The 18,348-nt window shown below is 43.4% G+C and overlaps 2 protein-coding genes across 5 annotated transcripts; one reads left to right on the top strand and one right to left on the bottom strand.

Annotated features, from left to right (window-relative positions):
* Nucleotides 1-3,958: 3,958 nt before the first annotated feature.
* On the top strand, nucleotides 3,959-9,408 carry LOC310821989 (choline-phosphate cytidylyltransferase B-like; the record flags this gene model as incomplete). Its single annotated transcript, XM_083694278.1, has 8 exons — nucleotides 3,959-4,042; nucleotides 5,332-5,431; nucleotides 6,056-6,172; nucleotides 6,452-6,603; nucleotides 6,763-6,841; nucleotides 7,058-7,200; nucleotides 8,628-8,816; nucleotides 9,187-9,408. 8 exons carry the CDS (start codon nucleotides 3,959-3,961, stop codon nucleotides 9,406-9,408), a joined length of 1,086 nt encoding a protein of 361 aa, XP_083550404.1.
* A 199-nt stretch (nucleotides 9,409-9,607) lies between these two features.
* LOC310820816 (pyruvate dehydrogenase (acetyl-transferring) kinase isozyme 3, mitochondrial-like) lies at nucleotides 9,608-17,460 on the bottom strand. 4 transcript variants are annotated; one of them, XM_083692618.1, is made up of 11 exons: nucleotides 17,103-17,460; nucleotides 16,279-16,420; nucleotides 16,052-16,123; nucleotides 15,693-15,877; nucleotides 14,204-14,293; nucleotides 13,987-14,064; nucleotides 12,325-12,401; nucleotides 11,960-12,061; nucleotides 11,511-11,690; nucleotides 10,676-10,789; nucleotides 9,608-10,529 (listed from the first exon to the last, which is right to left on the bottom strand). In XM_083692618.1, exons 1-11 carry the CDS (start codon nucleotides 17,203-17,205, stop codon nucleotides 10,386-10,388), a joined length of 1,287 nt encoding a protein of 428 aa, XP_083548744.1. In that variant the 5' UTR covers nucleotides 17,206-17,460; the 3' UTR covers nucleotides 9,608-10,385. The 4 variants fall into 4 exon arrangements, with proteins under 4 accessions (XP_083548744.1, XP_083548746.1, XP_083548745.1 ...); XM_083692620.1 differs by having other exon boundaries at nucleotides 11,553-11,690; XM_083692619.1 differs by having other exon boundaries at nucleotides 11,511-11,666.
* Between the last annotated feature and the right edge of the window lie 888 nt (nucleotides 17,461-18,348).

Here is an 18,348-nt window from a genome sequence, read left to right as displayed (position 1 = left end):
TTGGCCCTCACTAAACAAACTTCTGTCCTTCTGAATTAAGCCACATGACAGAGGGAACCTTTCAGTTCTGGGGAACACCTAGCCATTCTTAGAAGCAATTCTGACTGCTGACCCATCCAAACAGAACACAGGTGGTAGCTGCACATCAACCTCCCCCCACCCTGCCAACAGGCCACTCAATTATTTAAGATTGGCAGGTTACATTTTAACCGGTTTCCAAGAAGGCATTGGCAGCTCCATTAATAAGGGAGGGTACTGCTTTTGGCCAGAGACCATGAACGAATGTGGTTCATGTGTAACAATAGCAGGTAATTGTGATAATCTGCTGCCCTGCATACTCAGCATTATGGGGATACTGCAGAGACACAGGGGCATGGCATCCTGCCAATTCCACTCAGAAACACTACAAGGCCACAGACTCTTTGGGGATTTCAAGCCTTCTTAGAAGGCAAACATGGTCAGAACGGGTGCCAAAACATGCCAGAGCAAACCCCATCGCGTTACAATTGATTTCCTTCCCCCTAAAAACATGTTTGAAAGAGTTTTGCTCATCATCTTTACTAACTCCATGCTATGTGAATAATGTTTTGTCTCTCTGGGACATTGGTGCATTGCGTATGCCAAATACTTTGAGTTGTATACACATACACACCTACAAAAAGATCATGGATGCATCCAACCGAACGCTCTCAGATGCCCACAACCATGTGAATAAGGCACAAAAACATGTGTACAAATCCTCCCTTCTCACAGATATCGACACATTTTCACTATGACATATAAACCCCTCTATACAATACCACAACATGAAAAGGGACCATATGGTTTGGACATACTGCACGTGGATAAATACTATTATACTCAGAGGGACAAACCTAAGCCCACATTGACAGACAATAAGAGAACCAACAGGCTGCGGTGACCTATGTCTGAAGTCTAGCATCTCCTTCAACAACTTCTCCCCTCTACAATCACACATTAGTCCTCAGGGGCAGATCCCCTTCCCCAGGAGCCATTAAGCCATACCGTGAACAAGGCTGGGCGAAATCTGAGCACCATTGCTGGGAAGTGGGCCCTGTCTAGTTTTGAAGTTTCACATCTCTCAAGAAAGGCCCTGTCATCACCGCCTGTCCCTGACAGGATGGAATAAGGAAGAGAGGCAGTGGTAGAGTGAGCCGATTGGACAACCTCCTTTGGTCACCTTGAAACCTTACCTGACTATTCATCGGATAAGCTGTGTTAGCATTAGGGAAACATAATTCAATTGAGTATCCCTACAGAGTACCTAACTGGTCAGGCTGTTAATTTGTTGATACAATTTGTGAAAAAATATGTTAAGTAGGAAAGCTGATGATGGCCTGTGTTCTAATCTGATGTGATAACCACAGAATGCTTTGCTGAGGATATTGAAATCACAGAGGGCAACCAACAGCGTTCCAATGAAGTCAGATAATGAGGCCCAGAGCACTTGATTTGTCCCATTTGATCCCAAGCAATAGCAGCCATAGTACTGTCTGTCCCCCCTATAAGCCATCTATTAATCAAGGAGACACGCGCAGCTGTTTGACACCCCCCCCCCACCACCCACAATTCCTCCGTCTCAGGGCCTCCCAACCAATAGAGCAGATAAAAGGATTCTTCACGGTATTACCACATGGCCCCCCCACCTTCCCCACCAGAACAGGTGTCCACTGGGGTGACGTCACCCCCACAGACCGACCCAGACTGACAGCTCTGTCATGTGGGGAGCTGCACAGAGCACAGTAATAGTCAGGACTACTGTACCCCCTCTTAACATTGTGTTTTCCTTCAATATGCTTCATTCAATATTCATCTGTGTTTGTCTTTTCTTCCCCAATTCATTTTATAATGAAAGGAAGTCTCCTGGATGAGAGAACTTTCAATGAACATTCAGGTCTGACATCTTTCCTCTATGTTGGGACCCACATTAGCACAACACACTCCAAAGACATTTTTCTTACTGAGCTTTAAACTAATACTCCACTGCCCTCCAGTGGTCAGCCCAAAACTCACAGACACAGAGTCAAGAGCAAAGCACAGTGCAGACAGTTCAATAAAGAGAAGGGTGTGTTTTAATGTAACAGATACATGTTACCTGAACAGTGCAGAAGCAAACTCCTACATCATAAGCCATCATATACATACTGATTTCAGGGGGACTGTAAGATTACGCTTCATAAAAAAAGTTATGGAGTGTAATATTACAGTATGAGCTGGACCTCAATCCCCATAAATACCTTCATCCTCCATCATGGCCAAATGATGACAGGACATGATAGTCAACAGCAGTAAATTCCTCGCTTCACTGTACAGATGGGTTATATAAAATGGTTCTTTCATTTTGCAGCAGTTCAGTTGGTGGTGATCATGACTGTTAATGCTCCGGCAGCAGCATAGTGCACTGTGCACACAATTCTCAAAAATGGACCAACCAACAATGTTCCACCGTAGATTGAAGACCCATCTCTTCAGGCTACATCTTAACTGTCCCTCCTAAAGACCTCCTCATCCCCACTACCCCCCTGTGCAAGTTTTTCTCCTGTAAATAAATAAAAAATAATAATAATAATAATAATGATAAAAAAAATCTTCCTTTCTTCTAGCATCCTGACTGCCAATAGCCCCAGGTCCTAGCATAGATTAATTTTTGTTATGATGACTGTTGGATAGATGATTCACTTACTTATGTATTTGCTGTAAGACGCTTTGGATAAAGGCGTCTGCTAAATGCCATAAATGTAAAAAAGAAATGTAACCATTGAGTGGTTACAAAGTTACAAATTAGAAAAGGCTGGTAATGTCCAGCATTAAATAGAGGATAAAGTCTAGAAAATTGCATGTGTTCTCATGTCCAGGCTGTCCCCTAAATATCTTTTGAAAAAAGAGCCTGTCCATAATTTGTATTTTGTGTAGGAAGTAATCCTGCCTATAATCAATCTTCGCTATCATACAGTGAACCTAATTACTTTGGTTAAAATGGATAGTTCACTATTTTACACCTTATTCCTTACCTTAGGTCCTTACCTTGAAATTAATCTATGGGCCAGGAGAAACTACAATCCATGGTTCAGAGTTGTTTAAATAGCCGTAACTTACTTACAGCTAATTTTAGCCACCGCAACAACAAAAAAAACAATGGGAGTGTGGGCAAATCAGCTCAAAGTAACTTTCAACCAAGTCAGAGAGTTCATTTTAGTTGATTTGGCATGCAATTTTGAACTTTAGTTCTATCACTCCAACTGTTTCTCTGTTAGCGATGCTAAAGTTAACTGAAATTATTATTGTGGCTTTTTAAACAACACTGAAACATGGATTACAGTTTTTGGTTTTGTTTTCCCTTTCAGGGTAAGGAACCATCTGATTAGGTGGAACTATATGGCGAGGTTGTGTCAATGTCCATAGCGTGATTTGAGAATCACAATAATTCCAGTAGGCCTACTATAATAGGACGTGGGCCGTTAATAGCTGTGTGACGTTGCTTGAGGGAGCTTTCAGTTAAACATTGCATAATCAGCCAGCCAACCATAGATGGCTTTGTGAACTTCTGGGACAACTTGTCCCTCAGCACTAGGGTCCAAAGGTTGCAAAAGGCTCTTTCAGAAGCCTTTTACTCTATTAAATTCACCAGAAACGTGCAAAAATAATGACAATTTCTGTAAATTCTTTAAGAGCTCATGCAGTCAGATTCTACTTCAATTATGCGTGGAGAAGACTTGTGAATATACCTCCCGTAGCCCCCCAGAATCGAGGTGTAACCGTAACTCTCTCTATTGCCTCTACCCAGTTGGCATGAACTTTGCACGGAGGATTTTCTCGTCACCAGGGTCAAGCCGGCCAACTAGGAGCATACTTTAAAACACACCGAGCGATAACAGCATAACAGCACTGACAGAGTTGGAGCAGCGTGGCCGGTAAACAAGGCGACAGAAGATCAAGCATGGCCGGAAAGAGACGCAATGGAAATAGAGCCAATAGTGGCCAACAGCAGTCAACACAGCAACGTAGGGGGGGACGCGGAACGGTGAGTCAGGCAGAATTGTGATGGTGTTGCTTTCATCATATTTACCCGAAATCAAATAGCCTGTAAGTCAACATTCACTCAAATTTTTCACATTTCTGATATGAGCTGTCACCAAATTAAAACAATATTTTCAGCGTTTTCCCATCCTGTGTGTGCCATATCTGAGGTTAGATTTATTATTGAGTACATTATTGAAGCCACTCAGTACCTTGTTCAACTCAATGAAGTAAGACATCCTATGGAGCCAGCCAAGCCTACAGTTGCCTGGCTTTATGTGTGAGGCATTCTTCATAACTGTGCTGTATAATGCATCCTGTAGCATCAACATGAAACATTGGAATTACATTAAATAATTACTCAGTAATTACAGTATGTTGTTCTGGTAGGGGGAGCCTTATGTAATCTAATTTTATTTTATTATTGAGTCCTTTTGTGCATACAAACCTGTAAGTGTGTGTGTGTGTGTGTGTGTGTGTGTGTGTGTGTGTGTGTGTGTGTGTGTGTGTGTGTGTGTGTATGTGTGTGTGTGTGTGTGTGTGTGTGTGTGTGTGTGTGTGTTGTGTATTGCACTTGCATGTGTTGAGGACTAACTCAGAGAGGGCGAACAGTTAACTATTGTGTTGCATAACACAGAAAGGAATGAGACATCCTGGAACAGGAGCTCACATACAACTGTATCAGGTGAGGGTGGTGGAGGTAGAAATCGGAAGATGTGAAATGTTTGATACCACACATATTTGATACCATTCCTCATTCCATTCCATGCATTACAATGAGCTCGTCCTTCGATTTCTACCAGCCTCACCTGAACTGTATACAGTGACATTGAAGTTATCTATCAGTATAGATAGACATAGATAAACATATGCAATGAAATTACTGTAAATGTTGTTATTATACAATGATGAAATTAGGAATGGTAGATCTCTGAATGGTAATTAAATAGATACTTGCCATCAGCCTTTCTCTGAAAAGTTCTCTCTCTTTACCTCTTATTGCTGTTTTATTTCGTAAACACATGAACAGATAGCAAACAGCTCAGGGTTCAAAGTATACGGACAACACTACAGATAAAGGTGCATTTAATGTATCTTGTGTACACAAACACGCCAAGTACAGTAGTCCTCTCCCTTTCTCTCCCAGGGCTGGGATATACTTTATATAACATCTCTCACATTAACTTTTATGAATGTGTGACATGCAGTTATATTGTATTATTGAAAATACAATATTGGATCAAAAGTGATTGCTTTAATGTCCAACTCTTTCTCGCCCATCTGTCCTATCAGACTCTGAAAGAGCCTGCCGTATTTGCTAAGGACACAGGCTACGAGTCGGACGTCCCTCACGAAAAACTGACCATCGCCCAGGCCCGCAGGGGCACGCCAGGTCAGTCAACTTCACTGTAACTGATGTCTTAAGTCTGAATCCTACAGCAACAGGTCAGTCAAGCTGATCACCAGTCAGTCAACTGAAGTGATATAAGCAGGTCAGAATTATCACAGGCAGCGATGTGGAGGGTAAACACATGTAAATGCCGTTTACACAACTTTTTGTGAAAAGCGTTTACCCACCTTTTACGAATATCCGCAGATTTTAACATTAGCGTTTAAGTTTGTCATTTTCTGGGGGCGCTTAGTTGCGTAGCACACTAATGCGCTTACCACGTAACCGCAAGGTTCCTGGTTTGATTCCGACCCTCGACCTATCTTGCATGTCATCCCTCCTCTCTCTCCCATTCTTCCTGTCAATCTCTACTGTCTCTATCCCAATAAAGCAGAAATGCCCTAAAAACATATTTAAAAAAAGAAAAAAGTTTGTTATTTTCTCTGGTGTCCTCTGTTTACCCACCTTTTTTTTCGACCACCACATCTCTGATCCACAAGGGAAGACAAAGGACGGAGGCAACACACAGATATGTCAAGACAGAGAGGGTAATGGTGGTGACAGTGGAGCTGAGGAGAACTGAGAGAGAGACACAGAAAGGATGAGTTTTTGTCTCTTCTCCCATAGCACACCGACCGGTCCGAGTCTATGCTGATGGGATCTTTGACCTCTTCCATTCTGGGCATGCTCGTGCTTTGATGCAAGCCAAGAACCTGTTCCCCAACACACATCTGATAGTGGGAGGTAAGCATACCCACCCATCCACACACCCACCCACACACACACACGCACACACACACACACACACACACACATACACATACACACACACACACACACACACACACACCCACCCACCCACCCACACACACACACACACACACACACAGAACTATGTGAAATTGGACCCAGACACTTTCTCCACCAAAGAAGACAATAATGACTGAAAATGTTCCTGACAGTCACCCTCCCTGTGTGAAGCCCTTTTACTGTAAGCGTACGACTGTGTGCCTGTCCTCGCAGTCTGCAGTGATGAACTCACACACAAGTTTAAGGGCTACACAGTGATGACAGAGGATGAGCGCTACGACGCACTGAGGCACTGCCGCTACGTGGATGAGGTGGTCCGAGACGCTCCCTGGTCCCTCAGCCCTGAGTTCCTGAAGAAACATAAGGTTAGCAGGAGCCCCCCTGGAGAGGGGTCACATACAGTAGGGGTCACATACAGTACACCATGTAATACTACCAACTATCAGTCCTGAAATCGTATATGGAACAGCATCGTCCACGTCTGATGCTTAGAGAATCTTAGTGTTGTTATGTGATATCCCCAGATTGACTTTGTGGCCCATGACGATATCCCATACAGCTCTGCAGGATCAAAGGATGTCTATAAACACATTAAGGAAGCAGGTGAGAGATTTTTCACATAAGTACACACTGTGCAAATACTTCAGATACATTTTAATGTTTTTATTTATTTAAGGATATGCTCTTACCAGTGTGTAATTCTGTGTTATTCACTTGGAAGTTTTCCCACCAATGCTTTCCATAGAGAATGGGTGTGTATGACTTATGACTTATGAATTATATTCTAACGATTTGAGCTGTTCTATCTGTTTGTCACAGGAATGTTCGTGGCCACACAGAGGACAGAAGGTATCTCCACATCTGACCTGATTACTCGCATTGTGAGAGACTATGATGTGTACGTCCGACGCAACCTGCAGAGAGGCTACACTGCCAGAGAGCTCAATGTCGGCTTCATGAGGGTAATAATTACATCACCACAGATACAATGGTTGGTAATCCTTAAAGAGAAAGCTGACAGTTACATTAAAAAGCCCACTATCTGATGGGGCACTTTTTGTGTAACTTTTTGGGGGTTTATTGGAATAAATTGGAATAGCCATATGTTACAGACAGAAAATACATGGTGTGGATGATGCCATCATCTCCCTGCTACACAGAGCTCACTCCCATTTAAATGAGGCTGGCAACACTGTGAGGGTCATGTTCTTTGACTTCTCCAGTGCATTTAACACCATACAGCCCTTACTACTTGCGGATAAGCTGCTGAGGATGCAGGTGGACTCCCCCATTGTTTCCCGGACTACCTGACCAACAGGCCACAGGTTGTATGGCCGCAGGGATGTGTGTCGGACCGGGTGGTGAGCAGCACTGGCGCCCCCCAGGGGACAGTTCTGGCTCCCTTCCTCTTCACCTTCTATACCTCGGAATTCAGGCACAATACTGATACTTGCCATCTTCAGAAGTTATCGGACGATTCTGCTATTGTGGGATGTGTCAGTGGAGGCCAGGAGACCGAGTACAGAGGACTGGTGGGGAGTTTTGTTGAGTAATGTGAGCAGAACCACCTGCTCCTCAACATCGGCAAGACAAAGGAGATGGTGGTGGACTTTAGGAGGACTAGGGTCCCCCTGTCTTCTGTTTCCATCCAGGGAGAGGATGTGGAGGTGGTCCGGAGCTATAAGTACCTGGGGGTGCACCTGGACAATAAACTGGACTGGACTGGTAACACAGATGTCCTGTACATCTGTGCCAGAGCCGGCTTTAATTCCTGAGGAGGCTCAGGTCCTTTGGCGTGTGCAGGAGTCTGCTGAACATGTTCTACCAGTCAGTGGTGGCCAATGCAGTGCTGTACACAGTGGTATGCTGGGGGGGCAGCATCAAGGAAGGTGACACCAAGAGGCTGAACAAGCTTATTAGGAAAGCTGGTTCTGTCCTCTGTGTCACCCTGGACACTGTGGAGGAGGTGGCCAATAGGAGGATGAGGACCAAACTTCTGGCCATCATGAACAATCCCTCCTGTCCCCTACATGACACTGTGGCAGAGCAAAGAAGCTCATTTAGCAACAGATTACTACAACCACGTTGCATTAAGGAGTGCTATGCCACAATAAGACTGTACAACTCCTCTTCCGGCTGGCTCGATCGGGGTGATTAGAGTTAGGCTGGGGGATGTTAAATCACACTGGACTGTTCTTACTGTATATAATGTTTCAGATGTCTATTTTATTTTATTATTCTATTGTCACTTTATTTTGTTGTTGTTTGTGATGTGAGCTGCTGTAACACCTTAATTTCCCCTCGGCGATCAATAAAGTACCTATCTATCTATCTATCTATCTATCTACAATTCCCTAATAGCTGACTTTATGTCTGACTTGCTGGGTAGGAGAAGAAATTCCGTCTGCAGAACCAGGTGGATAAGATGAAGGAGACGGTGCGAACGGTGGAGGAGGTGTCCAAGCACTTTGTTCACAGTGTGGAGGAGAAGAGCCATGACCTCATCCACAAATGGGAGGAGAAATCACGCGAGTTCATTGGGAATTTCCTGGAGCTGTTTGGTGTAGATGGAGCATGGGTAAGTACTCTTACTCCACAGCAGATTTTAAGATACTGAGGGGGTGGTTTCCTGGACACAGATTAAGCCTAGTCCTGGACTAACATTTTTAATAGAATATCTGCATTTTAGTCTAAAATTAGGCTTAATCTATGTCCAGGAATCCAGCCTGTAGGGTTGAAGATCGCTACTTACAAATAATACCCACTAGAGGGGAGCATGATAAGTGTTGGTCTCCTCTCCTCTCCCCCATCTCACTGCACCTCTCCATAAAGCAACTGATAAGATAATATCAACAAATAGCAAATGCAATCAGTTTGACAAACAAAAACAAAAACACTAACTGTTTTTTTCTCTCTCATTCCTTCCCTCTCTGCCTTTCTCTGAGCAGCATGCGATTCAGGAGAGTAGTGGACGGATGCTCCAGGCTCTGTCACCCTACCAGTCCCCCAGCAGCAGCCCCACTAGAGGGCGCTCCCCATCGTTGTCTTCACAATGGCCCTCCCCCCCTTCCTCCCCCTCCTCCCGGCGGACACCCTCCTCCCCCAAGGGTGCCTCTGCCTCTCCTTCAAACTCGCTCAGCAGCAGTGAGGCGGAGGAGGAGTCACAGTAGAGAAGTCACCATCTCTCCCAAGCATGCACAAATACACATAAAATCTGTCAAAAATGTTTTTATTATTATAATATGTCTTTAAGGTAACTGAATGCACTGTGGTTACTGTGGTAGACAACTCACTCCATCCTCTGAATTTCTGCTTTCTATGCAACACAAATAAATACAGAAAATACAGTAACACCATCATCCAGGCTTTATTTTTTTATTTTTTACAAATATTTCATAGCAAAATACTTTGTGTGTTCAGTTGTCTGCAGTAAAAAAAGACTTCAAAAGATGTTAAATCAACTGTCTCAATTCAAAAATATGAGAGTCCTTTCTGAGATTATTTTTGTCATGCAATAAATCTTGAAAAAGAAACATCTCTAACTTGTATAATCTTTTATACAAACAACTTCAGAGTAATCTTATTTCTTGAGTGGGATATACTGTAAAATATACCTGTAGATGTCTCAAAATCGTTTTGATAAAGTTACACAGACATATTTTTGATTAACGACAGCATCAGCACTTCCTACGTTTGATACTGGTGGCCATGCATTCATCAACTATTCAAAATGATCAGAATATTTTAAAAACGTACAGTACTTAAGCATTATCAAGCATTCACATGCTGACCTGCTTGCATCCTGTGTAACACTATAACAGATGTCCTTTCATTTCACAAACACACACCTGATCCCTTTCTCTGAGCGTTCAGTGGGAGAATTATGAATGTGTCTTTTGAAATCCACTGCACACTGTGAAGAAATGCTAAACTATTTTTCCAGTTTTAGGATATTAGCACAGAATTCATCGACAGTTTCTGGAAAACTATGATCTTGTGACTGTGTTTTGGCCTTGAATGCCTGATGCAGTTGTCCACTGGTATTGTATCTCAATGTGCTTCAGTGCAGAAGTGGACGGGGCAATGTAATCTGATGGCCATGTAATTGGACCTATGGCAAGCAGCGCTGCCTGAGGTAGGCCCGGAGTTATTTATTGGCCTTGTACTTGGACGCATCACGTGGGTCACTACTTGGGTTGCTCCAGTCATCTGCCTCGGGCCCCGTCTGGTAGTGCCTCCATGCTGACTTGTTGAACACAGGTAGACGCTCAAATGACTCGCTGGATAGAGCCTGGAGATCAGAGATAGATAATTACCTCATGGAATGACAGCCACATGATGATGACTGACATCTATATTGTATTGCCATGTAGAAAGGTTTTCTCATAGGTTACTCGAGTAGCAATAGAAAGACACCGTCGATCGTCCGTCGTGTACCTTTAAGTAGATGACAGCATCAGTCCCCACCCCATCCATGGAGTAGAGGTTCAGGTCCCCTTGGAAGTACCTTGCATAAAGTCTCGAGATGGGAAGACCATACCCAAAGCCAGCCTGAGGACAAAGGAAAGAGTGGGTCTTTCTACATCTACATCTACACACACATGGTGAGATTTACAGCCATACTCACACCATCACCATCACCACCAGCAACCTCAACCAACACCACCACCACCAGCAACCACCACCACCACCAGCAACCACCACCACCACCACAACCACCAGCAACCACCACCACCACCAGCAACCACCACCACCACCAGCAACCACCACCACCACCAGCAACCACCACCACCACCACCAGCAACCTCAACCACCACCACCACCACCAGCAACCACCACCACCACCAGCAACCACCACCACCACCAGCAACCACCACCACCACCAGCAACCACCACCACCACCACCACCACCACCACCACCAGCAACCTCAATCACCACCACCACTAGCAATCTCAACCACCACCACCACCACCACCACCACCACCACCACCACCCCCAGCAACCTCAACCACCACCACCAGCAACCACCACCACCAGCAACCACCACCACCAGCAACCTCAACCACCACCACCACCACCAACAGCAACCTCAACCACCACCACCAAAACCAGCAACCTCAACCACCACCACCACCACCACCACCACCACCACCACCACCACCACCACCACCACCACCATCACCATCACCCTCACCCACACACCCACACACCCACACACCCACACACAGAGAGACAAGCAGAAAAACTATGGAGTTCAAGCTCCTCTCTTACACACGCAGCATGCACACATTGGGTTGTGTTGCCAGTGGTTACCAGGGGAGCAGCCTGAGCTCCGGGGTCCAGGCTGGGAGTGGGTGCGGTGGAGTACATGTAGTTAAACAGTCTATCAATCTTCCTCAGGGGCACACCGCCTCCTTTATCACTGATCTGTTGGAGAAGGAGATCATTGGCCTATTAGGAGATCATTAACCAGCCTCATCTCACAAGCTCACATTCTGTTTCAAGTGAAGTGAAGAGACCATAAAGTCAGTCTGCTTGACCAGCCTAGGAGATAATTATATAGATCATACGACAGGGGAGGCTGGTGGAGATAGAAATCATTATAATTCCATTCCATGCATGACCGTCCTTCGATTTCTGCCTCCACCAGCGTCCCCTGTCATACGGTCACCCAGAGAGGCCAGGGTCTATACAGTTTGTCTGCGCCTTGCATGACAGACCTTAATAGAGAGGTCCTCCTTCCCCAGGGTCACCATTGCCTTCACTGGGGGGAATCCAGCAGGGTTGTTCTCATGGAGCTCTACCGTGGCCCGCATTGAGTTCTACACATTAACACAAGACGCACGGATGAATACAAGTACAGGACACATGATACAATCAATGATACAGTCAATGATACAGTCAATGAGGTCTTCAGGCAGCAAATAGACTACAATACACCACTAATTGTGATCAATCAATTTAAAGCATACTGTGCTATTTTTAGGTTTTCATTTGAAAAAGCTTCACTGAATATTGCCATTCTGTTTAGATGAAATGAATGATCCACATTGTAATAGGGAGAGATTCAGCACATTTCACTCACCTTAAAGAGTTCAAACAGCATATGGAACAGGTGAGATGGCACATAGACCACCTGGATGGGCTTGGAAGGAGCCTTGGCTGAGGAAGAAAGTAACATGTACAATATGTACAAATGGACATACTGTATGCTATGGGACATGGACTCCTCATATTCCTCAATATCAATCATGATATTTTGTCATGCAGTGTTCATTGTTGACTCAATTCATTGTTTCTGCCTCGTCTCCCCTGGACACCTTTTGACACTAGCAGACCATGAGAGGAAATATGAAATGAACTATGACTATTGAAATGTTTAGATGAGGCCAATTTTCCATGGAGGAGGCTTGATATCCAGATGACTTTACCATTTAAGCACACTAAAGGTTAATTTATGCTTTGTTGATCGACATTGCTGAGCCAAGCATAAAAATTAACCTTAAAATGCCACATGTGCCAAGAGCTGGTGCCTAGTGTACAGTATTTACAATCTAAGCACCAGACAAACAAAACTAACAGATATCTTATATCTTAGATATATTATCTGCCTCCTGTACATACTGCATCCTCACTTGTACACACTGCTCTTATACTACATACTACTGCTCTTCTGTACATATCTGTCTATACTGTTCATAATGCACATAACCTTATTTTAGCTTAATGCTACTGTTAATACACTGCACATCTGTACATACTGTACTTATCTGTTTATACTGTTCATACTGCATTCCATATTTATTCTGTTTATTTACTTTGCTTTAATGTTACTGTTAATACATATATACTGCTTATACTGCACTGCCTATACAGCTCATATGCTGCTTATACTGTTCATACTGCATTCTATTTATTCTGCTTATAATGTTACTGCTAATACATATACTGCTACACTGCACTACTTATACTTATACTGCACTACTTATACTGCTCATATACTGCACTACCTGTATATATTGTTCACACTGCACTTTTTTGCACTTCTGGTTAGACGCTAACTGCATTTCGTTGTCTCTGTACTTGTACTCTGCACAATGACAATAAAGTTTAATCTAATCTTATCTAAAATCTATCAGATATCTTATCTATCGTATCATACCGTGTCATATGATATGGTATTGTATCCTATAACACATGTTCAGAATAAATCCCTTTCAACAGAGCGAGAGAAACAAATATAACACAGGTTAAACCGCAGTGACCTGAAGAAGACAAAGGAAGGTGAAAGGTTTTCTCTGCCGCTAGGAGGATATTACACGACTTGATAACTCCACAGCTGCCAGTGCTAAGCCTCAGAGAAGCACATCAAAATAGTCTCTCCACAATTCACGAACACTTTTTGAACTGCCTGTGAATAAGGCATTCATAGCGCCTATTACACCCAGTGTAACCCATTATAAGACATGACAGAAGCATTCACAGCAGCTCATTGCTGGCTCCTTAGAACAGCCTATGCAAGTGCAAGGGTAGCTATTGTAGTGATAGTGTATTACAACATACGCACATATTTACATTTTACATTTATGGCATTTAGCAGACGCCTTTATTCAAAGCGACTTACAACAATACATTTGTTTAAGTAAGTGAATCATCTATCCAACAGTCATCATAAGACAAAGTAATCAATCCTATAACTCATAGACAGTGCTACAACACTTCTTATGAGTCACACCTGCAAACTCACAATTGAACTCGTCAATCTTCAGCTCCGGTGAGGCCATGTAGTACTGCTCACAGAGCATCTTAGCCGTCTCATAGGCATCTGCAAAAGGCAGCAGAACACGGGTGAACAACGGTGTATTAGGTTGGTGTGTCTGAGATGCTTAACTGACTCAAATGTACCATTTAAAAAAAAAAAAAAGGACCAGGGTCAGGGTCAGGATCAGGGGAACAACGCTCACCTTTGACCACCTCAGAAACATTACAGGTAGGGTCAATACTCCCAATATGCTTTGGGTGGGAATGGCTCGAGTCATCACCAAAAAGGAGAGCTGAAACAGGAAGTATCATTTGATAAACACCTTTGTATGATGTACAAGGCATGCACTATGCACACATACATACATACAGTACATATGTAGACATACATACATACATACATACATGCATACATACAGTACATATGTAGACATACATACATACATACATACATACATACATACATACATACAATACATATGCACACATACATACAGTACACTGAGTACTTTATTAGGAACACTATACTAATACTGGGTAGGGTCTCCCTTTGCTCTCAAAACAGCCTCAATTCTTCGTGGCATTGATTCCACAAGATGACATGATTGCATCACGCAACTCCTGCAGATTTTTCAGGTGTACTTTCAAGTTGTGAATCTCCCGTTCTACCACATTCCGAAGGTGTTCTATTGGATTCAGATCCGGTGACTAGGAAGGCCACTTAAGAACACTGAACTCATTGTCATGTTCATGAAACCAGTTTGAGATGACGTTTGCTTTGTGACATGGAGCATTATCAATGTGGAAGTAGCCATTAGAAGATGGGTAAATTGTGGCCATGAAGGGATGCACATGGTCAGTAACAACACTCAAATATGCTGTGGCATTCAAGGGATGATTGATTGGTATTAACGGGCCCAAAGTGTGCCAAGAAAACATTCCCCACACCATTACACCACCTCCACTATGAGAAGGTGTACAGGTGTTCCTAATAAAGTATTTGGTGAGTGTATGTAGACATACATACATACATACATATACATACAGGGTTTGAATGATACATTGCCTCTTAGAGGGGGGGCTGATTTGTTACGGGGGGGCTCAGCCTCCCTGAGCCCCCTTGTAATTAGAACTATGCATGTATACATATACAGTACATACAGTGCCCTGTGTAAGTAATGGGACAGTGAAGCACTTTTTATGCATAGTCCCCCTATTTTAGAGTACCAAAAAGTAATGGGACAATCGGCTTGACAGGTGTTTCTGGTAAGTCAGGTGTGTTCCGTCACATCATTTGTGCCGGCATAACAGAGCTCTGTCTAGTATTGATTCGAGGCTTTGCATTTGACTATGCATAAAAGTGTGATTTCTATACACAAATACCATCAAATAAAAGCTGAGAATCTCTACTTTAACCTCATAGTAATTGTTTGATTTAAAATCCAAACTTTGGGAGTGTAGAGCCAAAAGAAGAAAAAATGCTTCACTGTCCCATTACTTACGCAGGGCAGGCACTGTATATGCCACCAGCAGACGAAGCCGGTGGAGGTAGAAATCGGAGGACGGGCTCATTGTAATGCATGAAATGGAATGATCCATTCCTCATTCCATTCCATTCCTCATTGAGCCCATCCTCCGATTTCTACCTCCACTAGCCTCCACTGGTCACCACTAGCTGATGATTTCACCCACTGTGCTGGTTGCTGAGCATGCGGAAAGATATCCTGTTGGTGTAAAACCGATCCAGGAAGTACTGCACATTGCTGCTAATGAAGGGGTCGAAGCCAAACTTCTGCTTGTACTCAATGACACCCTGGGCGATGGTGGGCACCACATCATTGTGCCTGTTCCGGACTCTGACAAGGACGTCCAGGAAGCTGATGTAGAAAAAAACATGGCACAAGGATTCAACTGAGTAGCCTGAGTGAGAGTGAAAAGACATGGCACCTGTTTGTCCATACACCACCAGAGCCAAAAGGGCATGAATGTTGGCAGTGACGGCAGAGCAAATTACAACACTTAAAATGACTCATAAGAGTGTGTCAACTCACTCGTTCAGGGTGCGGCTATCCTCTGGACTCCTGTTCTCATAGTCCAGCAGTTCCTCAAAGCTCTGTATGTACCTGAAAGACAGGAGCCCCAGTACACCAATCAATTCACAAATCCAAATCACCACTGAGTGCACTATACTGAGCACACAATGCACAATCCTCACAATACTCCTTTCTGCAGAGTTCACAGTCACCCCTGAATCTGAGCAGCATGGCTCAGCCCTCACCAGGTCTGCACCAGTTTGACAGATGGCTGGCTGATTAGGTTGGCAGGTAACAGGTTCACTTCTCTCATTGTGTTGGCCAGACGTACAGCCAACTCCTTGCGCAGGAACATGAAGGAGGTTTTCTCACATGCATTCTCCCTACCTGTGGAAAGGCAAGGAGTTGCTAAACTGGCGACAGGTTTCAATATCACCTGAGAAAGTACTGTGTCCATTGTGTTGTTGTCTATCTCATTCACGGTTACCCCCCCCCCCCAACCCCCCCCATTCCCCGAGGTTTCTGAAAATGAGTCAACATCAATGGGACAACACACCATAAGTTCATGTTGAGAGTGAGAGCTACCATGAGCTATTTATAATGTGCTGCAGTTATGAACACTGTTGTACAGCTGTGAGCCAAAAGTACTCAGTGAGGGATATAGCTTTCTGTTGACCTTTAAATAGTTCAGGCACAGCTTTTCCACTCAACTCAAGACACCCTCACAGAGCGATTGGCTCACTGAAAGACTTTGCCAATTAACACCAACAAAACAACAACAATGGCAACACAATGACAGACAGTTGAAACAAATACTGTGTCACTGTCTCTGTTACACTGAATACCAATGTCAGATTAACTCCATGGGGTATAGAAGGGGAGTGGCAGATTATTTACAAGTTTGCACTTGCATTTATACAAGTAAAGCAGTGATAGCAAAATAGTAGGCCAATATAAACTTTGCATCTATTATCATATATTTGTATTGAGGACGAAAACTGAGTTGATGCATGTTATCTCTACGTTAATGACAACATCTGTAGTCAAACCAGCAGATTAGAGTACTCACCAAAGTCCAGAAATTGCTTGATTGACATCGGCGAGGGAGAAAACCTCGAATAATACTCTATTTTAGGTGTTACATCTTTCAGCAGAAGACTGAGCAACCTCATGATTGCTTGACGTAGTTAACCGACTTTCTGATTGTCAAAACATAGAAATATATTTTTAAGAAACACTTATTTTACCAGGTAAATTGACTGAGAACATATTCTCATTTGCAGCAACGACCTGGGGAATACAGTTATAAGCATAACAACATAATAACAATTTCCACAGAATCAAAGCATAAGACCAATTTCCACAGAGTCCAAATAAACTACTATCTACTTGCATCGACGAATGCAAACACTTGATACAAGTTACATGTTGACATCCTCTCCTTTGACAGTAGTTACCCATGACACTTTGTTGCGTGCAAGTACAGCACAACTTCTAATCTGTCACACGTGACAAGACAGCGTTGTAGCAGAACGCGCAACGGTATTGGCTGACAGCCTCTCTCTTCAATGTGTGGGAATGATACAAGTATGCCATTGGACAGTTTGTCTAGATGGATCAGAGATTATCTGCCCTCCATAAATATCAAAGACTGTAATTTCAAAGAAATTCAGAGGGAATGTCTTGTTATGATTTTAGACGAGAGTTGTGTTCTTGTACAGACAAACTGGACTGCAAGTGAAAGTACACAATGCTGTACTGCGCCACTGATTAAAAATAGCCTATATTCTTCCAACTAATCCCGTTAGAAAGTGAATTCATTAATCCGAGATGTTCTTTGGTAGGATAAACAGATGGCATAAAGATAAGTGTCTGTTCGCCTTACTTGCTAAAGCACTCCAAAACCGTTAGAGGGCGCGACAAACTAGGACATAGAAGAGGTTTCAAACTACGCATTTCTCTCCCTCTCTCTCTCTCTCTCACACACACACACACACACACACACACACACACACACACACACACACACACACACACACACACACACACACACACACACACAGCTTCAAGTGATCAAATTCATTGTTTCTTATTGTAGAAGGTCATGGCTATCCTATATTTGTTGGATGTGGGAAGAGACTATTCAGAATTTAACATGTATAATCAAGTCACATCCATACAGTTACACACCACTGTGCACCACTACCTTCAATTGCACCAAACAAAGTTCTATCGCTCTAGACAAGTGATGTCATTTCCTTGAGAAGTTATAAGTAAGAGATAACAAACTACTGGAGGCTTCCAGTCCACGCAAC

The sequence above is a fragment of the Argentina silus genome (assembly GCF_951799395.1).
Source record: "Argentina silus genome assembly, chromosome: 2".
Lineage (NCBI taxonomy): Eukaryota > Metazoa > Chordata > Actinopteri > Argentiniformes > Argentinidae > Argentina > Argentina silus.
Note: the sequence above shows the minus strand (reverse complement) of the source record. Positions and strands in the feature narration are given on the sequence as shown.

Bases quoted from the DNA above. Each gene is read 5' to 3' on its own strand.
- LOC310820816 (XM_083692618.1), bottom strand. From the start codon at position 17,205: ATGAGGTTGCTCAGTCTTCTGCTGAAAGATGTAACACCTAAAATAGAG. The intron at 16,421-17,102 runs GTGAGTACTCTA...GCCTTTCCACAG, and splicing joins CAAGCAATTTCTGGACTTTG to GTAGGGAGAATGCATGTGAG. The intron at 10,530-10,675 runs GTACACGACGGA...TCTGATCTCCAG, and splicing joins ATGCTGTCATCTACTTAAAG to GCTCTATCCAGCGAGTCATT.